At 40.7% G+C, this 23,664-nt stretch overlaps 1 protein-coding gene across 2 annotated transcripts in view; it reads right to left on the bottom strand.

The window, feature by feature from the left end:
• Positions 1-4,216: 4,216 nt before the first annotated feature.
• The window catches only part of RPS6KC1 (ribosomal protein S6 kinase C1), a 94,385-nt gene continuing 74,937 nt past the window's right edge, over positions 4,217-23,664 (bottom strand). For both annotated transcript variants that reach the window (XM_075204238.1, XM_075204237.1), the window contains 3 exons: positions 13,260-13,342; positions 9,727-9,822; positions 4,217-4,813 (listed from right to left, as the gene is read on the bottom strand). In XM_075204238.1, the coding sequence (XP_075060339.1) occupies positions 4,703-4,813; positions 9,727-9,822; positions 13,260-13,342 (290 nt within the window). In that variant the 3' untranslated portion in view covers positions 4,217-4,702. The remainder of the gene's footprint in view (positions 4,814-9,726; positions 9,823-13,259; positions 13,343-23,664) is intronic.

Raw genomic sequence — 23,664 nt, 5'->3', positions numbered from 1 at the left:
AAGGTGGAAGGAAGCTTTATTACACCAGATATTTCCTACAAGTCCCAGTCAGGACGCTGTTCCTGTGCCTTACCTGAGGGACATCCTGTTATGAGACCGATGAGCAGGAGGCTGGCGTACAGTGATGTCATCTAAGACAGCACTCTGTTCAATGATACCAATGACCTGTTATAGTGCAGTGTGTTATTGCAGACGTACGCTTGTCACAGAACACGTGAGAACAAAGAGGAAGAGAAGAGCAATGGGATTTTTTTTTGCAAAAGGAAAAAATGTGATCAGGTTTCCCTTTCAGCCAAGACCGTTTCATTTCCCTTGTAATGTTTAGGAAACAGTCTACCTCAGGGACAGAGATTTCGATTCACAAGTGGTGAATAAAGGTAACTATCGATCATTGACTTTATACTATGCTCATTATAAAAAGGGACAATGTGATAAATTACTATTCTTTTGTGTTTCAACTATCTATACTACACTCTACAAAACAGCGCAGACATTTGTACAAGATTCTCCATTGTCCCAAACAGCTTGCTCATCTCTAGCTCGAGAACGTCAGCCATTCACCGACCCATGAGCAAGCATCTGAAGATGGCCACGGAACAGTCAAATCGGCAGCAATCTCAACCCGGTATCGCAGCTTGTGGCACGAAGATGAGCCTGATGATAATCGGAATCACAATCGTCGTATGTTGGTAAATGCAGTCAGGTTTCTGCTCCTGGACGCTGTACACGCTTTCGATACTACCAACTGATCACTGTTAATGCAGACGAGATCCAGACAACTGACCAGAGTGCCTTCATCTTGTCTAATTAGCCAACTACATGCGTGGCCACATTGGACATGTCACTTAACCTACGTGGCAGGATCAGTGCATGTGTGGCCAACATAAAGCCACTAACTAGTAAGTTACATCAGCGTATCGGTTGGTGATGATCCCGACAGCATTAAGCTGGGTACACAACTATGCAATCTTACTTCAATGGGTGAAATAGTTTCATAAATTGCATCTGAATGCCCCAATGAGCTGGCAGATTCATGTGTACACACCTACGCAATCTACCTTCAGATCTGTGATCTTCATCTCTCATAACCATCTGCTGAAAAGATTGCGACTCTGTATACTCTACAGATATCTGCCTACACTGCTGGTGGGGAGTGCGCACACACTTCCACAATTGCCCGACATGGTTCCATCGGTGATTGTGATTTTTAGGAAGTTTATAAAACCAAATCAACATATGTGATGTGGTACGATAAAATATGAACGTGGGTGAGCTATATAGTCTAGGTGCAGGCCCGGCGCTCCCATTAGGCAAGGTTAGGCACTTGCCTAGGGCGCCGGGCTCTGAGGGCGCCTGGAGGGCTCCAGATTAAAAATTTCTTTAAAACTGTGCGGCGACTGCTGACCATACCTGTCACGGCCGCTGCACAGCTTCACGTACATCCACAGGGAGGGGGGGGGGGAGGGTCTATTGCTCATCATCACCACCGCCGCCTCTCTGCTCCGTCTCCTCCCCTCCACTCACTGACTGTCGGGCCGTGACATCATCATCACGGCCCGACAGTGTCAGTGAGTGGAGGGGAGCAGAGAGGAGGCAAGTTAAGGTAAGAAAAGACCGGGGGGGGGGGTGCCGATTTTGAAAATGTGCCTAGGGTGCCAAGGACCCTAGCACCGGCCCTGTCTAGGTGGCTGGAGTCTCCATACACATTTGCTCCCCCGAGACAGTGAGTCTCAAATACTTAAATCTAAGGATTCCCCCCCCCCCTCCCAGTTGTATGTCAAATGTTCAATGTCATAATCAAAGTACAAGAGGTTATAGGGATAAGTGCTTACGTTATCAAAAAACTGCCCAAAAGTGTACTGAAGACCCCCCACTTCCCAGAAATACTTGAAATAGGATAGAAGTAGGATACCTTTTGGCGCTAGATGCTCAAGAACCTGAATAGGGCAAAGTACCTCTTGATTATATTCTTCAATAAAACAGAGCTCTAAAAGGAACTCCAAAACATAATGATATATGCATGTATTGTCTAGCTGTGCCACTATGGCCCAGGAGTAAATTATGCAGGCCCTTTTGTTTTGTTTTTTCTGTATTGGAATAAATACTTGTGTGCGGGCATATTTGGTTCCTGCTCCAAAACTAGGTTAGCACATATGATGTAAGTTTGCGATGTACTTACATAGGTGACTCTCCTGACTCTGTTTGAGTTATACTTGTGATTGTTCTCTTTTATGTATTTTTCTATGGGTTTTTTTGTATGTTTGTATTTAGACATAAAAATACTTTAACTAAAAAAAAAAAACCATGATCGTGGGAGTGTACACACTCTTCCAATATCTAACCAAATGGTTGTGAGTAGTGTGATCTGCACAATAATTGCATAGGTGTGTACCCAGCTTTACAGCACGTTCAATACTAGGGACACAGATTCCACATGAAACTGCTAGTTGAACCGTGTGCTGCACCTATCCAGTTATTTGACTGGAGGCATTCTATTTTAAACCTCTACCTATACTTAAAATGAACCAACAATCTTAGAATTAGTTAGAAAATGGTCACATCTACTGTTGCCGATATATATGCTTCACTGTGAACAAAAGGAAACATATTGGGGAGCACGGTAGCTCAGTGGTTAGCACTTCTGCTTCACAGCGCTGGGGTCATGAGTTCAATTCCCGATCATGGCCTTATCTGTGTGGAGTTTGTATGTTCTCCCCGTGTTTGCGTGGGTTTCCTCCGGGTGCTCCGATTTCCTCCCACACTCCAAAAACATACTGATGGGTTAATTGGCTGCCATCAAAAAAAATTTGACCCTAGTCTCTCTCTCTCTCTCTCTCTCTCTGTCTGTCTGTGTGTTAGGGAATTTAGACTGTAAGCTCCAATGGGGCAGCGACTGATGTGAGTGAGTTCTCTGTACAGCAATGCAGAATTAGTGGCGCTATATGAATAAATGGTGATGATGATATGCTTCACTGTGAACAAAAGAAAACATACCAGTAAGGCTTTGCAGGTCATCTTATTATGACATAATATGCAGGCCAGGAACTCCAGAGAAGACCAAAAATAATACCGTAAAGCAAACATGGCAAAATATTCCACAACGTGCCAGGATGCTGCCTGATTTTAAAATTTTTGTTTTTTATTTTAACATGAAAAACTTTCATTTAATAACGGGGGATCGTTCCTGTGTGTGGATTATCTCTTGGAAGCTCTCGATGTGAAATCTTTTCTTATCGTGCACTAGGAGGCTGGTAGCACCTACCTAGCACGCGGTCAGGGTTTGTATGGCTTAATATTTTGTATACTACCTAAGAGATCATCCAGCAACGTAGAACTGATGTAAGCGAATATAAAAATCAACATTTTTTTAATAACTTACTAAATAAAAGTTTTCATTTCACTGTTTACCGCCACTTTAAAGTGACAAGTATTGTATAAAACATTATAGACATAAAAAAAGGAGCACATTACCCAATGTTTTAATCAGCCAAAATAAAAAAACTTATAAAGTAAATATAGAGTACTCTGCATGATGATTTATGCCAATCTTATGGAAATTCAGGAGGGGGTGTCAGTTCTTGCCTCGGTCACCAGTATTCTCCAGCTCTCTCTGAGGATCTCCTAGGGCGACCACAGATTGTAGGAATATCTAATGAACCCCGAGGCACAAAACTACTCTCATGCTGTGCACATAGAATATCGACACAGACGATGCAGGACATAGACCACGTGCAAACTGTAAATGCAGCATTCCCCCACTACATAAGTAGGATTATTATTTTTCAGAGGAAACTCAGCAACTTATTGTTTTGTTTTTAAGCAAAAAAAAAAAGATAACCCAATAACAATTACCTACCTGGTGTTTTAAAAATAATATTGCTCTGCACAAATAAAGACAATGACATTTCGGTGATCCAAGCCAAGTCATTTCCCTTAACAAATCGTTATATTTCTGGACATGCTCAACCTGCAAATGAATTGTAATGTACTTGTTAATGGTGGCAGAATACGATTCCATACAACCATCCAAATTCTAGTGGCTACAAGCAGATTAAGTATACACAAAGTGAAAATTAAAAGCTTAAAACTCTGGTGCTCAATCTGTCGTACACAGAGGAGTAAACGAGTGGTTCATCCAAAGGTTTCCAAGCAAAAAATGGTCGATGGGATTGAATGAACCAAGAGAATATGGAGGCCACAAGCAGCAGAACTCGCGTTATTCCCAGAAGATGCCTTTATTGTGTAGCGATTTCAATATTATACTTTGGAATCCTCTTGGTTTTAAGTAAAACCCTTCACTGAATACATGATACTGTCCATTAACGTTATTGTTTTATGCTTGTACATTCATACACATTCATAACTCTTCAGACAACGTGCAAAGCATTCTATCATTACCATTAGTTTTATTTCGGTTATTAGTTTGGGAATTTATTTGGATGCAACTTTATCTGTAGGAAGACGACTCGATCCATTGGTTGTAGACCACATTGATAAAATTGTAAGGTTGGTATTGCCCTCCATGACTTGTCAATGGCGGAGACGTCAGCGTTAGAAGTTCGTAAACAGGGCCAATATGTCAGAGTTAGACGTTATCAGTTATGTATCACGCAAATGTCTCTCCATGAAACCTCATAGTTCTGTCTGTGTGATAAGTAAAATATAAGCAGCCACTTCTACCAAGGTCTTGATAGATCCAACTTCATCTTGTAAACTCTTCCCAGTCAACACCAGTAAAGAAAGGATGAGATTTGATGTCCTCAACACCGGCAACCCCAGCTCCCAGACGCTCCAAGGGGTTAAACTGCAAAAGCTGGAACAAAATTTAAAGCAGTATTTTAATAATAGAACATTTTCTCCAAAAACTGAATACAAATATTTCTATTTAACAAACAATATAGAACAAGAATTGTTATGGAAGCGGTAAATATCTAAAGCAAAATCTTTAAAGGAAGAATTGAATCTTGGAGCGGGTAGACTGCAATAATGTATATTATAGAACCCGATAGGAAGTACAACCTCAGTGCTGTGATTAGTTTCACAATACCAATTGGTTAGAATTCATTCTTTGAAGTGCAGCCTTAATGTTTAAACCAATCACAGGGCCTAGGCTGTACTTTACTTGTGTAGTAATACAGCCAAGAGGTGGCAGCATCAAGCATGGAGAGAGTACTCTCTGGCATGGGTTGGGGCAGTATTATGAAGTTGTATGGTGGTATGTCAGGTATATGAAGTACTTTGTGGCATTGTAAGGTATACAGCAGCTATAGAGAGGCAAACGAGACATATGGTGAAATGGCTAAGCCTGCGATGGTTATATGGTGGCAATATGAGGTTATAGGACGGCAGGAACGGTTGTGATGCCATGCTTAGGCTGTATATTCTGACCATGGGGCCGTTATGCTGGCTGTCCTTTTGCATTGCACTTATCAATACAACGCCAAAGAATGTATCTCCAGCTGTGTCAATAAATAGTAACTTTGACAAAACACGTTTGTGAATAAGTAGATCTTTACATAAGGCAAGTTGTACTTTAGGCTAAAAGTTTTTTGAGAGGTCGTGCCACTTATGCACATTCCTATATATGTAACCTCCCCTCCACTTTATCTTAAAACCAAGAGTTCCTCCTTTTAGGCTTTCACCCCAGCAACGTGTAGGAAGAGAGCCATCAGCGTGAGTTGGTGGGTATGTACTGTATGTGGCAGCTGATTGGACAGGAGCCTCAGCCAATCAGCTGCTCATATGATGCCCACTCTTTTCTTTTTTTTTAAAAAAAAAATTTTTTGAAACCGCATAGACAAGTGAATAAACATACTCAGGATGCCCACTCTTTTCTAACTGTCACATGCGACGTGCCAGGTGGTGTTAAAGGGAGAGTATGTCTAAAATGTAGGGGGTGTCCAAAAGTGGACAACCTCTTTAAAGAGGAGAAATTAGTGACGAAAAATAGAAATCAAGGGTTTCCCAGGGATTTAAATTGTTTGCCTGAGCATGACTAATGTGTGTTGGAGAACTAGTTTGGCCCCACAGACAGGGATCCATAGATCATTCTATTTATTGATCACCTGATAGATAAAGCACATGAATTTTAACATTAGTGTTAGGCAATAAAGGTGGTGGTTAAACACATATATTGTAAGCTGCATTGCATATAAAAGATATATATATATTTATATAATTTATTACACATATAAAACACTGAGAAATAATACAACGCAGTCACTCCTGTCAAACATTCGTCTTCATCTGCCACCACAAAGCAAAGGAAACTTTGAAGACCATGAAAATAAAGTCAAAGGCCCCGTGTGTAGGGCAAGTACTGGCATAAATCTCCCGACTGCCTAACCAGACTCTCCCCCTGGACACGTCTGTGATATTTCTAAGTGGAAAAGGAAAGGAAAAAACAGACAAGCTGCTACCAACGCTACTAGACCCCTTCCTTTTCCTGCTAAAGACTTCCTGAAAACACTCACTGCTGGCTTCCTCGGATAAACAACAGGCGACAAATCTGCATCTCTCCAGTGGGCACTTGCCAGGGTGTTATGAGGTCTAATGAACTTGCTGGGTCACGGGAGGTCCGGAGGTTAATTTGAGAGACTGCCTTCCCCGTGTTTATTACTTCTGGTTCACCAGCGCAGGTGGCTCTCAAGGATTCTCAGCAGACAAATTGTACCAGTGTTGACCTCCCAGGCCAGTGGTGTACACGGAAAGCTAGGAGCCCCAGACAAAAGGCTGGGGGCATGTAGCAGCAAGCTATGGCTTGACCTCTGTCTCCTCCAAATATAACTACAGATGAAGCACTATATGCACCGTGGTACAATGGATTATAGTTGAAGAGAAAGAACAGACAAAACATAAATAAATATATGTTGATCACAATGGGAAATGTATGTAACATTTAGGAGTTTTTCCTTAACATGAACACCCTCCCTGCCCAAACCCAACCGATCCTTTTCTAAATGCTCTGGCACTGACCATAATGTTTGGAAGAATCCCTATAAAGGGTAACTGTCCCAATCTTCTAGTTGGATGGTGAGGGTTATACCCTCTCAGAAGATTGTCTGTGCTCCTATGCAGAAATCAGAATTCTCCAAAATAAATGACTATCACCCTTTAAGCAAAAATTGGTATTGCGGGAATGCCAACAGCTCCCACCGTCTGCCAGTTGTGGGAAAAGAAAGAAAGGAAAAGAATCTGCTTTATCTGACATTGTCTAAACGTTTAAGAGGAGCAATACCTATAATATATTACACTTAAATTAGCATCTTTGATATAGCTTCATGCAATCTGAGTGTCCATATTTGGACAACCACACTTAAGATATCCAGCCCCCATACCCATGTAGCAAATCGGGTTCCCTATCCCCTGGGAGCAGAGAACCAACCAGCTCACGCCAGGGTGTTACAATCATTCCTGTTCTCAGGACAATGAGCAATTAATGTTCTGGAGCTAAGGAAAAGAGGGACCCTCCTCTATTTATAAACATGGGGGCAGGATAACAACCCATTTGAGATATTTATTTGCAGTATAAATGATATAAGACGGGCTGGTTTGTCTGATTTCCAGAAACAAAGCGCGATAAACAGACATTATACTCCAGGCTGACTTACAGTCACTGCAATAGCAGATATTTTACCACTAAATATTCTGAATTTGCAAATCTCTTTAGACAGAAATGAATCAAATATGTTTATGTATTTTTACCTTTTGGAAGATCTACACTGGCATTATATAACATAATATACATTTGTACTAATAGAACCGCCAAGCAATGCAAACAGACATTGTTATGCGATAACCATAAACGTCATGTTCTAAAAACTACTATTACACAGCTAATAAGCTGCAGAGACGAGATGCTCCCTTAATAAAAACACAACGCTCATTGCTTTTGAAGTTTAATTTCTGTAAAAGTCAAAAAAAGCACCTTACATAATTGCCCTTCTAGTAGAAAGTGCTGCGCTACCTCCTACACAGAAATCTCGGGGGAACCGCTGTCCTTGGATCTCCCTTAGAACAGATCGCCGGGGTCTCAGATGTGATGTGGGAAGAGGAGGATGTATTTTGACAAGTGCGAAGCAGACAAAATGAGACAAGGCTGCCATCAGAGAGAATTTGTATAACACAGATGTCTGAAATGATCCCATTTCTAATAGGGGAACGAACACAGATCATCAAGAATCCCCCCCCCCCCCTCCCCCAGCCCCCCTGCACATCTATGAAAGCCAAAAACCTGCTCTAGGCACCACAGAAGAGAAAAGCAGAAGAGGGAATTCTCTTCTCTTCCCTCTCTTTCCAATGCCAGCCCTGTCAAGATGTGGGAACGAATGAGCCAAGATCAGGGGCAGAATGCTGACTCCGGTAAAGGCACCTGAAACGGAGGCAGTGTCTTCAGAAGTTCAATGTCAAACAGGCGAGGCGCTTGACAACATTTGCTTTTTTAAATATTTCATCTGTGAGAAGCCGCATTTCACTGGGGGCGGGAGGTATCTCCAAACCAGCTGTTCCGAAAAATAAGCAAAGCCGGAGAAACGATCAAATCCATTTATTTTATTCACCAACATCAATTGTTCATTTGATGCAGAATTCTAAATAAACAACAACCTGCGCAGAATAATGATCCGGCGGATAATGCGGATCAGCATTCGGAGGACGCCTCCTCAAAGTGGGACAACTTAAGGAGAGTTTTAAGATTTGTTCCCAAGTCCAATAGTCTATGAAGTATCCACAGATACAAGGTACAAGAAACGCATGGCATGTGTCTAACTCAACCAACTTTTACAGGCGCCGTTTTCATGGTAGACAAAATAAACGCAGACATGAAAACAAAAGGGTAGGGAGGGCCAGAGGAGCGAGTGTGGCTAAGAGTGGGGATTGGGACAGAGGTGAGGCTGCATTACTGTGCGCAGTATCATCCGGGATAAGGTAAGTTCTAAAAAAAATAGATGGTTTTCTTTTTTGAGAGCATCTAAAGATTTGAAGGCTGTGGAAAAACCTGGTTCTTATCCAGAGAAAGAAATAAACAACCTAGATCATAAACAAGACTAACTAAATAAAATTCTTTAGATTTTAAATGGAAAAAACAGTAAAAAAACAAAAAAAAACAAAACAAAAACACACTTTTATCTCCCCCCCCCCCCCCCCCACTTCAATTCCATATTCTAGTGTTGAAGAGGGTCACTAGCTGCAGGCCTCCTGAATTATTAAGGCCCGTAGAACCAATACCACCACCAATGAGATTTTGCAGGCAAGGAATACTTTGGAGGTCACTCAGCTGACAATGTGTTTAATGTACGTTAAATGGATTAAACAACACAACGCTCCCAAGCGCAAGTGGGTATGGGGCCATTGGAAACCGTGGTTTTCATTTTAAGAACGGTTTTCTTGAGTTGCCTTAGGGTCAAAACGATTGCACAAAATTTATGCCAGTGGGTAGAGAGCCTAAATGGTCCAAAGACTTATGTTTTGTCATTCTAAAACACGATAGCTAGAATCTGATTGGTTGCTAAGGCTAAATCTACCCCATGGTGTTTTTAACTGTCAGTTTTGTTGGCAGTTACCAGTATTATTTATACATTATAAATCAGTTAATTTAACATAGATAATCTACATGTGGAGAGAGGAGGGTGGCAATGTAATAATATAAACAGACAGGAAAGACAGAGGTAATAAAAATAATAAGATAAATCAGAAAGATTGGTGTATAAAGGTAATGAAGGTCTGTACCTGCTGGATGAGAGACCGCGCTTCTTTAGATACATATTCCGGCATGTTGAGGGACGTGTGGGTGCTTATTCCTGCTGGGTGACAATCCACCAGAGCCTGAAGGGACGAAGAGCCAAGTTAGCCACCCACACTTTGTTAAGGTTAGATTTATTAAATTATTAAATAAAGTTTTTTTTCTTTTATCAACAATTCTTTCAAATAGCAACGTGACTGTGTAGACAAATAATCAGATACACTACTGAAGGCTCTTTTTCACTAGGCAGTAGACTTACTGCTGAAGTAGCTCTGACACTACGGTTACACTATCAGTATATACAGCAGTAGAGCACCATTTAAGCCAGGCCCATCTTTTATATAACCATGAACTCAGAGCAAAGATCATAAAACAGGTGAAAAAACAAGCGATGGCGAATAAAAACACCACACTGGGATTGCAATAAGGGCTGTAAGATGGTTTAACATGAAGTCCAAAAATACCCTAGGTACATAATTACCATTGACATTCTCTAATCAGCGTGCACATAGAGTGGTGCTAGGAAAGTTTGTGAACCCTTTAGAATGTTCTGAATTTCTGCATAAATGTGACCTTAAATGTGTTCAAATATTCTTCGGACATACAGATCGATACAATACACCAAACAACCCAAAAGGGATACACTCTTTCCTTCATTTATTGATCTACCTGATCCAACATTAAATTTCTTTGCCTGAAAAACTATGTGAACCTCTAGGACTATCCGTTCAGATAGTGGGATAATTGTTTTGTTAAATCCTCTTTCATAATCTCTGGAATTTGGACCCAATTTGTGTATTGAAATTGCTCACAGATCCGATCGCTCGGCGATCAAGTTGAGCCATCAAAGTACAAAGCACGACCAGCTCTAAGAATGGAAATCTTATGCAGCAGACAAAGGACAAGAGACAGAAGTGATTTAGCTGCAGTGTATTACCAGGTAATGCTTGTTGTATCTTTGTGAAACAGAAGCAGCTATAAGGAAATAAATAGGTATCTAAAAACGCTGAATAACTGAAAAGTTTTTATAAAGCCATTTTTGTGCTGTAACATCACAGTACAAGATACTATAAATTATGCAAAACACTTCACTATATGTACTTCTCTTTACATGTACATGATACCAGCACATGGACACGTGCCCACATACATGTTGATGCAGAGCGTTTCATGACAGATTAGGACAAATGGCTGCAAAAATAGAAATATGAGCTGCAAGCATGATAAATCTGGTAACCTTAACTTTCATCTTCTGTCCCTATATATCAGAGACAGCCCAGAAATAGCAGGGAACCTGCTTGTGCAGCCGAAATCTAAAAAAGTGTAATGTAAGATACTCCCTATGCAGTATTGTAACTGCTTTCAAAGCAATATTATTTAACTGTGTGGTGCTGCGCAGTTGTCATAATGATCTTATTATACATAATCATATTAAACTATATTTTACCAGAGGGTAAATAATTCATACACTTCATCAACTTCCACAAAGTGTGTGTTTGTATGTTCTCCCCGTGTTTGTGTGGGTTTCCTCTGGGTACTTAGTTTCTTCCCACACTCCACAAACATACTGGTATAGTTAATGGGCTTCTGACAAAATGAGCCATATAGATTATAGACTCATTTACATATATGTTCTTTTCAGGACGCAAACAGTAAAAGGAGAAAGCGCTAGTGTAAACGTTTCCTATAGCTTTTTTCTTACCCCTTTATAAACCTTTTTACAGGACCCTTCCAAACGAAACATTCTCGCTGTATTTGCTCCTATTCAGGTTCTGGATGGAGCAGGACACATTTAAGGCGATCTGAAGGATGTTCAGGACTCGGGTCTCATCCGAGCAGCTGTGCAAATCGCGGGGCTGTCGCAAGGCTCTTGAAATTCACGACTGAGCGATTTTTTGGTCTTTCACAATGACCTGCTGCTCTTCAGACAAAAAGTGTTTGCGGGAACCAAGATCAGGGAGCCAAACCTAGGGGTAAGATTTACTAAACCCTCTAAAAATTAAACGCCCAAGTGTTGCCCATAGCATTCATTCTAGCTGTCATTTTATAGAATGTAGTAGAGAACTAGAATCTGCTTGGTTGCTATGGGCAACACCCTCCACGTTTCCTTTTAGAAGTTTTATTAAATCTATCCCATGGTGTTAAATTCAGCAAAGTGGGATCGTCTGAACGAATTCTAACTCTGTCTATTCATCCTGACCTAGGCCTAGAAGTTGAAGCCTCAAAGTGGATCCTTGAGGGTCCTCTGTGTCAGATCACTTGGATGAGAGAATGTGTAATATGCAAACCCTCTGTACTGGGGAATCCTGAATCAGAGAAATACCAGTATTGCTACATCTTGAACATGATTGAGGTGTTACAATTTGGCCCTTATCAGCTGTCTTCTAGCGCAATGCAGTTATATTTTGTTTAATTAGAAAATAACTCCATACGTTATATTTTCAGAGATTATCCAAGACGTGGCCTGTTCGTTTATACCTATTCTTGGTTAATGGACTGAACCAGAGTATGTAAAGTTACACTGAAGCACAGCAATCACCTCCATACTGCGCTAACTGAAGTATAAAACATACAAATACATTTTTTTAAATCAGTGTCTTGGTACAGAACAAATGACACTTCCTGGGTCTCCCTGACGCCATCCAGTCATGGATGTTATGACTTCAACAGGGAAACCCTGGAACAATTTGCTGCCTGAACAGACCATTTGTTTTGCCATTGATATAATAAAGGTGTTTATCTTCTCTATGCACACAGCCCCTCTACTTATTACTACTCAGTAATTCAGATATCAATGAAGCAGCATATTATCTGCCTTACAAAGATCTATGAGAAAACACCATGGCATCCTTTCACTGACCTGAAGATACTCCCCCTCTAATACTGACTTATTGCACTACAAACATTTCTTCTGCTCAGTATGAATGAATAAAAACAATCGCCTTACTGATATCAGAGACTTGTACATTTAGCCGGGAGGCTGCCGGTGTCTGATAAACACAAATCTGTTCTCTGTATCTTACAAGGAAACGGCTGTTGTCAGTCTAAGCAGAGTTATGGATGGATTATCTGAGGATCATAAGTGAGGAGGAGGGTCCGTGCACAATGCCACCTGGGGAAATGCAAGAACCCGCCAGTGATCACCTACCCCACTGTATCTATAGGTACCCAAAAAAGACACTACGTCCTCGTACATGACATTTCTGTTCTGGAACAATGGAGCTGGACATCGTTTCACAAGTGTCATTATGCCATTGTTCAGGTACCCCAAGTTCCAGTGTGCTATTGTTCTGGGACCCCAAAAGAATGTATTGGTTATCTAACAATCAGAAGTATAGTGTAATGTTGGAGATATATTGGAAGCAAAACATGCCTGGATAAGAGGTAAATATGTCTGTAGTATCACTGAGATTATTATAGTCTATATATAAGGAAAGATCCAAGAAGATTGTCTCCGCTATGAACATGCAGTTACAAAATTGGGCAAAACCAGGTTGCACCAGGAGATTCAGAGACCTACCTTCCTGGTGAGCAGTTCAAAGAGAAGGGCCCCGAGGCTCCACCAGTCACAGGCTTCCGTCTCCTCCGCAATACTGCCAATCTCTGGAAACAAGAGATTCACTCACATTATCATCAGTAACAAAACTATACTTATAGTGTTATTAATACACTTTTTAATAGAGCCCACATATATTATAATTAACTATTAACAACAGTGCCCACATAAATCATTAACAATAGTGCCCACATACCTTATAATTAACCATTAACAATAGTGCTCTCATACTTTACCTAAATATACATTTCACGAACACCCACACAGAGAGAAGTTAAAGTCAATGTTTAAATACCCATAGTCTCTTCCTATTAACGTGTCATTTTCTCCAGTATTGAGTGACATTACGCATGTGTCACCTGACCAAAATACCAACATGACATTTACCAACTTCCAGGTTAACCTAAGTTGGCAGATCCACTGGACACACCGACTCCTGACCATTGTATAAATAACGGTAATACGCTGGACACACCGACTCCTGCCCATTGTATAAATAACAGAAATACGCTGGACACCGACTCCTGACCATTGTATAAATAACGGTAATACGCTGGACACACCGACTCCTGCCCATTGTATAAATAACGGTAATACGCTGGACACACCGACTCCTGACCATTGTATAAATAACAGTAATACGCTGGACACACCGACTCCTGCCCATTGTATAAATAACAGTAATACGCTGGACACACCGACTCCTGACCATTGTATAAATAACGGTAATACGCTGGACACACCGACTCCTGCCCATTGTATAAATAACAGAAATACGCTGGACACACCGACTCCTGACCATTGTATAAATAACGGTAATACGCTGGACACACCGACTCCTGCCCATTGTATAAATAACAGTAATACACTGGACACCGACTCCTGCCCATTGTATAAATAACAGTAATACGCTGGACACATGGACTCCTGCCCATTGTATAAATAACAGTAATACGCTGGACACATGGACTCCTGCCCATTGTATAAATAACAGTAATACGCTGGACACACCGACTCCTGCCCATTGTATAAATAACAGTAATACGCTGGACACCGACTCCTGCCCATTGTATAAATAACAGTAATACGCTGGACACATGGACTCCTGCCCATTGTATAAATAACAGTAATACGCTGGACACATGGACTCCTGCCCATTGTATAAATAACAGAAATACGCTGGACACACCGACTCCTGCCCATTGTATAAATAACAGAAATACGCTGGACACATGGACTCCTGCCCATTGTATAAATAACAGAAATACGCTGGACACATGGATTCCTGCCCATTGTATAAATAACAGAAATACGCTGGACACACCGACTCCTGACCATTGTATAAATAACAGAAATACGCTGGACACATGGACTCCTGCCCATTGTATAAATAACAGAAATACGCTGGACACACCGACTCCTGACCATTGTATAAATAACAGAAATACGCTGGACACCAACTCCTGACCATTGTATAAATAACAGAAATACGCTGGACACACCGACTCCTGACCATTGTATAAATAACAGAAATACGCTGGACACCAACTCCTGACCATTGTATAAATAACAGAAATACGCTGGACACACCGACTCCTGACCATTGTATAAATAACAGAAATACGCTGGACACACCGACTCTTGCCCATTGTATAAATGAATGAAATACGCTGGACACATGGACTCCTGACCATTGTATAAATAACAGAAATACGCTGGACACCAACTCCTGACCATTGTATAAATAACAGAAATACGTTGGACACACCGACTCCTGACCATTGTATAAATAACAGAAATACGCTGGACACACCGACTCCTGCCCATTGTATAAATGAATGAAATACGCTGGACACCGACTCCTGACCATTGTATAAATAACAGAAATACGCTGGACACACCGACTCCTGCACATTCCCACGGAAGTGAGAAGCAAGCAGCGTGTTGTATCTGGCGTGTTTGAAAGCAAACTCTCCTGAGTTTGCTTAATCGCAGCTTCATACATTTGAGACTTGTATAGTTAGAGTGGCAAACAGTCGGGAATTTGATCTCTATCAATTTTACAAATAGCGATTTTGACAGAAGCACTACTCTGGCGATTTTGCATGAAATCGCACCTTGATACATTTACCCTCTGGTCTGGCAGGAGAAAAGTGCATTACTTACCCGACCACAGGGTATGGTATTGCAAAAAAATAGGCTAATCGGGCTTGTGTGACGGGATTCGGGCATGGACTACAATGTTTCGTTTCTGCGGTCAGCAATGTTGGCAGAAGTGTGACATATACTGTAGGTATATTGCTGGTGTTTGGAGGGGCAGCATTGTGAGGGAGGAGCTCTCTGAGCACTCATAAGCAAATGAACCTCATTTTAGGCCCATATCCAAAGCAGGATATTTAGAGGAGACCCAAGGGGTGGAGAGGAAGCACAGACAGAAGTGTGCCATGTTTAGTGGGGCCGTCGAGCCTTTTACCCCTGCTAGAAAAATTGCTGCTTTTGAAATGTCGTTGGTGGTGATCAAACCTTGGCCTATATTTTTAATAGGACATTTTTGGCACCTTCCAGATACATTTTATATGGGTAAGTATATTTACAGGGGCATTTCTACCACGTAAACAAACAAACAAACAAAAAATGTTTAAATGCACAGTAACCCCATCACGTAATAAGCAAAACTAGTCAGAGCGAACGGAGTGTGATGTATGCGCAGATAAACAGGGGCATAGAAGCAAAAGGAAATACACTGCATGTGCACATTTTAATAGGCTGTAAATGACCTCTATCGTGTTTAAAAGAAACTGAATATTTCAGATTTTACCTTTAATCTTTGCTATTTTAATGCACTTTAGGAGATTTCAGACTAAAATCATTTATTGTGAAAAATGGGAAAGGGGTTTTAGAGCCAAATAAACAGACAATACCATAAACTGAGCGTCCTTAAATGAAAATAAATCACAATACAACAAACTGAAACAGCCCCTCCAGAAAGTAGGAAGTGACGGAGGTGAAATTAGAACATCAAAGTAGTTTTGATCGACATTTTAGATTGTAGCTGAAGAACAGTTCCATAAAATAATGCTGAAACCATCATACTGGGGAAACTTGTAGCTAGAGGAATCAGTGATCCCCATAAGGGGTATAATTAAAACATATACTATGTTCCCACTTTTATGTAGAAGGCAGCAGGCACCTAAAATCTACACAAGCAATACAAATGTGTAAAGAAATACGCTTTATATGCATTAAAAGACACATACGTGACATCAAATTTAAAGAACACACTTTTGATGAGTAGCACCAGTGTATTCCTATATGAATAAAACCAGCAATCCCACATAAGACTTTTTTTTCTTTAAATAGCCAGTTAAATACCTTTTAAGCATGCACCTGTCATTTTTCTCAACTGTCCTCTTATAAACTGTTATCTCCTTTCCAAACGTTCTCTGGTTGTCAATCAAGTGTCTGCTGGACATAGCCACGGTCAGTCTGCTGCACAGACACAGGCTCACAGCTCTCAGCATGTCATGTGATGGCAGAGGGGGGGGGGGGGGAGGGGGAGGAGGATGTCACAGTGCAGACAGAGCTCAGAGGGAACTTCCAGTGCCTCTCTGCTCACTATATTATGTGTCATTTGACTATGATCATCGTGGTAGTCCAAAAATCTGGAATCATAAATCATTTTCATGGGATTGCAATTTTAAGTGTTTTGTCCAAAACGTCACGCCTGGAACACTCAACGTTCAACCATTTTTTATATGTTCCACTAAAATCTAAAAATATTAATTAACTTTCCTCTAGCTGGCAGAGCAACCAATCGGGTGTTACAAAAAGATATTTCACCCAAAATATAGCCATTTGCATGTAATACCAATACTGCTCATTATGAATTAAATAAAAACATTAATTTGCAATACATCTAGATAAATCTGCTATCTCTGTGTGAATACATTGTTACACTTGTTTCAATTTATATTAATAGTACTGTATGTCTTACCAATCCACCTATATCTATTCCAAGTTGGTAGATGTTCAGTATTTTACGGAGAACACCAAACATATTAGGTGTATTTTGACCTATTAAATGTTTCTTTTCTTTTTATGTGGTTTCAGGACTGCTCAGTCACTTCTACTTTCTCTATCATTTCCAATAGTGATTACATGATCCCTTAGTACTTCTAAGAAGGCAGCGATTGTCCCCCCGGTCCTAGCTGTCAAGTAAAACTCTAAGCTCTGCATTGGTTAAAGAGCACAATCATGACAAGTAAAACAATACTATTTGTTTTGCGTTAAGCTACATAGCAGAGTCTACCTAGACCACTGTTGGGCAACACTTCAGGGACCACTTGGTGCGGCCCTCTAACCTTCAACAGGCTGCACATTACTCAATCTCAGTAATAAGTGAAAACAACACGTAATCAAAGAAAGACTTCTATCTGTATAACATACCAGCAGGAATATTAAACAAGTGTTACAAGCTAAAGCAAACAAATCTGACAATAAAAGGAAGGAGCTGGGGCCTCAGGTGAGGGCTTAGAGGGCCGCCTGTGGCCCTGGGGCCGCCTGTTGTCCATCGCTGGCTTAGAAAATAGCCCACACTAGCTTCTAATTACCACAAGAGCTGCAACACCAACAATTAATTTTTAGAAGCAGAACGCTGACAGTTCTAGTTTGTGGCTAACAGTTCTGATTAAACATACATTTAAATTGCACAATGTTAATAAAAGTGCCCCTTTAAGTAATGACATGGTCACCAATGTAATTCCCCTTCGTTGTAACAAGACATCATGTTTTATGGGGTTATGGAAAATGGTCACTTATTTATAGAACGGTTTGAATCCTCCTACGGAATTTTCTGTCTGTGCATAGTGACTGTTTCTGGAGTTGTTGTTTTTTTTCTAACTAACCCCCAACACCACGGCATGTGAGCAGCAGATAAAAGATATATGGCAATCATTAGAAAGTAGAGGGCAGGTGGATGATGTTTTGGAGACAAATGTGAGATAAGAGGTCCCAGAGGGGAGCAAAGGACTATTTATTCAGAAGTGAATCATTTTCATCCTAACTCACTGATAAACTTTACTCCAGCCCGCCCTGAACTAATGCCCCCCCCCCCCAACCCCAACATCAAACCGTTTAAACTCTTCATTTATTTACCAAACACTGAGGCTGTCAATGGTTTGACTGCAACAAAAGCGATGTCACATCACAACGCTCCTGTTTGTGCCTTTTTTTTTTACGTTTAAAATGTAAGGCAATATTTCTGGCAAAAAATACAAAGCCATCCTTTCAAGTCGTGTCACCAATTTTACGGACATTGAATGATTTATAAGTCCCCGTTTCCCATGTGAGTTTGGGAACAAAAATGTAACTTATCATGGCCGGGCAGGATGATTTGGTTTGGATATTCATCAAAGTAAGTCTCAGGCAAGACTTTAAAGTGCCGGGGAAAACTGTTTGGTTACATGAGTGGCTATATATTTCAGGATGAGACTCGCCTGGAACACACCAGAGAATAACACAGGACTTCAAGCCCTTTGTATGGGATGTAATGGAGAGGAGAAACTTCCAGTGATAACTGCACTGTCTGTAGTTCTTATTAGAAAGTGAAACTTCTTTTTTATCAATGTGTAAAAAAGATGGGGCGAAAAGTTAGTAACAGACTGCCACCTGCTGGTCATATTAGACAGCTGCCTGTCACCCAACAAGACAGCCACTTGGACTTATACTTAGCCAACAAACTCCAGTGTCCTGAATTACCAACACCATGGGGTAAATGTATCATAGTCCGGTTTTTGCATCCCGCGCGAGATCGGCGAGATGACAGCTAAAATTTAAAGCGGCGCTGGCTTGTAAACTTGCCTTTACCAGGCAGTGCCGCTTTAAAATTTTAGCTGTCATCTTGCGCGGGATGCAAAAACCGGACTATGATACATTTACCCCCATATGTGTAATATTGAGCTAGAGCATTTAGTACTTCACAAAAATAATTAAAATCTCAGAACTTTTCTTTTTAAAAAAAAAAAAATGTATTTCTAGTTAAAGCAAAATTAATGTCTGATTAGAATTATTATTAATGTTTATTTTTTGCACATTTTACGCAGCACTGTATAGAGGACATGTAATTAGTCGTTGCCCCCTTGGAGCTTATATTTTAACTCCCTAACACACACACTTTATTAGAAGCTAATTAACCTACCATTGCAGCCTCACAGCAAAGGGGTCATGACTATGACCAACCAGGGCCTTCTGTAGAGCTTCCATGTTCTTCCCGTGTTTGCGTGGGTTTCCTCGAATACTCTGGTCTTTTACACACGGCTCAAGTATGTGTGGGATAGGGAATTTAGACTGTAAGCTCCAATGGGACAGGTAATTATATGAATGACTACATATCCTTTGTATTGCGCTGTGTAATAAGATTGGCACTACATAAATAAGGATATATGAAGTCATTTTCAGATTTCCGTTCTTGCAGACATGCGTCTTTATATTGGCACATAACTCTAGATGACTGGTTAAACCTTGTCAATTACAGTAGGTGGTACATTGTACGATGTATTATAATCAGAATATCTGCTTGCTACATGCTAGATAGATGTTACTGGAGCTTTCCTCAATAACATGCTTAGCAGTGCTCTTCACAGTGATTATATAAGCTTGTTCATATGCGATGACTTATAGGTGTTTTAAACTCGCTAACTGTAAAATATTCAGCGGAGTGTGTGTGATAATAAGATGGCACCAGCCGTTTATTTTCTAGCACATATGGACAGAGAGGAAGAGCGTTATTGGTGATCCTTGTTTTTAAATAGCACATTGGAAGAAGCCCGGTAAGTTACTAAATGTAAATATAACGTAGGTGGGTCTGAGAACACTGTAAATTCTACTCTGTCAGAGCATCGTCTTCCATACATACATACATACATACATACATACATGCATACTAATTTGCCTAAAAAGCCCATTCAAGGGTTAAATTGCCATGTATATGTAACATATTTACAGCCAGATATTTCACAATGCGGCTTTTCTAATCATTAATAGTGTAAAGTGAAGATCCCTACACTCCCCCTCCATGTACCATTAAATATTTACCATGATTGTCTCACATCTTGTGTCCTAAGATGCCTCTGAGTACTGATGTAATCAATAACACTGAAATCTCATTGCCTCATATCCCAACATAGGACACTAACAATATATCAGTGTTCTCTCTCTCCAGCACCTATTCCCGGGTGCACCACACGGCTGCTTGTACTTACCACCTGCTGTTAGAGCCCAACAGAGTCCTATTATAATATAATAAACCATTGTTTCTCCTATTAGAACAGGCACTATGTGAGCACTACATCCAGCAGTGTGTTACACCACTGACCACCAGTCTGACCAGTCCTGGCAGGTGTGGGCAATAACCTCCAACATTTTTGAATATTACTGTAAAGTATTACAACTACCCCCACCCGGCTGCTTCTTAATGCCACCTGGCTGGAAAAATATATATAAACACATATAATGTACCACAATCTGTAGCAATATATATTTATAAGTTGGGCAGCACGGTGGCTAAGTGGTTAGCACTTCTGCCTCACAGCACTGGGGTCATGAGTTCGATTCCCGACCATGACCTTATCTGTGTGGAGTTTTTATGTTCTCCCCGTGTTTGTGTGGGTTTCCTCCCACACGCCAAAAACATATTGGTAGGTTAATTGGCTGCTAACAAATTGACCCTAGTCTGTGTGTGTGTGTGTCTTGTGTGTGTGTCTTGTGTGTGTGTCTTGTGTGTGTGTCTTGTGTGTGTGTCTTGTGTGTGTATTAGGGAATTTAGACTGTAAGCTCCAATGGAGCAGGGACTGATGTGAGCGAGCTCTCTGCCCCGAAGTCGGGGGTTGGAAGGTGGCTGTGGAGAGCGTTAACCCTACTTGTATCTTATTTCTGTGCAAGCAATAACATGGAGAGGGTGGGTATAGGAATAAGGTGGGGGGAGCGAGAGATAGGAGCCCCCAACCTATGAACGAAACACAGAACTGGAGAGGATAGAGGTCTTACTGGACAAAAATCAGCAGGACAGAAACTGGAATAGTCATAAGGGCTCATTGGGGATATACCTGTTAAGTTTGTTTTCACTTGAAAATAGAATTCTGAAACAAATGTAAAACTGTGTGTTACATGAGAAGGAGTCAATGTACACCCTCTTTGAAATCTGTGTTTTTACATATCAGGACATAATTAACCATCTAGTCCTCATCAAGCCCTAAAATTCAAGAAATCTAAATAATGACGAAATAAACTATGGGCACGTTATTCAACAAATAAGCCAAAAGGAAGAAGCCATGTGTGGGAAAGTAAGTGCACCCTTTCTGTTTCCATATTAATAGAAAGTAATCACAGCCAAGTGCGCCTCATTACTTGATCATTGGGAAGCACTACCACCTTCATACAGCAATAATTAACTTTCTATATGAACAAACTTTAAGAAAAAGTATAAAAAGTTTATTAATAAAATAAAAGCTTGCGCTGTGATAATATCATCAAATTTTAAATCTGAAATTCTGTTTTCTGGAAACAAAGCAGTCCCTTTTTATAAACGCTGAACAGTAGGCTGTTACACATTCAAATGTCATATTACAATTGGTTGAAGTAGTATATAGACATTCTATATAGTCCATTGGACTCCCAAAATTCCGATGGGAGAGTAAAAAAGTTTGGGATGTTTTTGTCAACCGATATTGATTAGAAACATCTGTTCTTAGGATGAACTCTTCCACTCGTGCTCACATCCCTCTCCTCAGCTCACATGAACAAATATAATTGGCATCAAAAATACATCAAATAAAGTAATAAAACTACAATAAGATAAAACAATGCATCTATATTTCATGCTAATATATTGGCTTTTATCGAAAAATACCTTTGACAACCTCTATATAACAGCAGATGCTTTGCTTCATTCAGATTTGTGTTAACACCGCGTCAAGAAGAAAAGGCATCTCTGAGCAGTGATTGTGGTTGCTCATCAGTCTTAACAGGGGTATAAGGCCATCTCCAATTTGAAGTCCATTATTTCTTCAGAGTGATTGTTGCCAATCTTCCCAGGAATGGGTGCCCTCACAAATTTACCCAAACAGCAAATTGCAAAGAACCCAAAGCTACATCCAGGGAGCTACTGGCCTCCGTCAAGAAAGTATTAAAGTTCATGGCTCTGCCATCAGATAAAGACTGAACAGGTATGCCTTTCATGGAAGGATAGACAGGGGAAAGCATCTTCTATGTCTCAAAACCACTCCAGTAAGTTCAGAGAAACAAAAACTTCTGGTACAATGTCCTCCAGACAATAGACACCAAAGAGCAGTTGTTTGGTCTTACTGCACAACCAAACACGGCCTCTTATCACAGGAACATCATACCAACTGTCAAGCATAGTCTTGGAGGGGTAATGATTTGGGATTATGTTGGAGTGCCTTGGATGGCTCACAATCACCGAGTCCACCATGATCTCCTTCCTATACTAGGCTATTCCAGAGGACAACATGAAGCCATCTGAAGCGTGTGTAAATTTGGATCATGCAATAAGACAATGATCTTAAGCACACCAGTAAATCTACAAACTATCAAGGCAAACTTGAGTCTATCTATAGCTGCATATAACCATCACATAAGATGCCCTCTGCTATGTGACTGCACTGGCAGTGCTGCCCGGTAATCAGCCAAAGAGGCCGTTATACACAATGATTGTGTACAGTGATTTCAACACTTGCAGTAGTGAAGACAGAACAGGTGCTAGAGCTCAGACACGAGACAATTAGGTGGGTATTCAATTAGGTTTCTGGTCCGTGGTAATGCGCGTTACCGTGAAAAGTGCGCAGTATTGACGGTAATATGGTACCGCAATAACACAGATTTTCCTTTGCAACCCTACAAGGTGCGCACGAAAATCCATGCTATTGCGGTACCGTGGATTGCCGTCACGGCCCGTTCCGGTGCATTACCGCGGACTGAAAACCTAATATTCCCCTTAGAGTCAGTATTCCCTTTATGGGGAATTACATTAATATAAAGATCTTCCTTTATCATGTATAAACTAGTATGTGACTGTACCCTGTAATGAATGTTACAAAGAGATGACTACCACTTTGAGTAAGCTGCAAGCATTGAGTTCTCCTCTGTGTATGGACAGAGCCCGCTCTCTAAATCAGGTGCCCTCAGTGGATCCCACTAATTACTATACAGGGGAGGATTAAGAATGTTTCTTCTGCAGTTAACCTCTTTAACCACATGCCTGACAACCTGTCAGCATTCAAACAAGCTAAAGGTGAGCTAGCGTTCTTTCCTAAAATTAGTTCCTTTAACCCTGACTAGCAAAACAGGGGGCGGC

This window comes from Mixophyes fleayi, chromosome 3, assembly GCF_038048845.1.
Source record: "Mixophyes fleayi isolate aMixFle1 chromosome 3, aMixFle1.hap1, whole genome shotgun sequence".
Taxonomy (NCBI): Eukaryota; Metazoa; Chordata; class Amphibia; order Anura; family Limnodynastidae; genus Mixophyes; species Mixophyes fleayi.
Note: the sequence above shows the minus strand (reverse complement) of the source record. Positions and strands in the feature narration are given on the sequence as shown.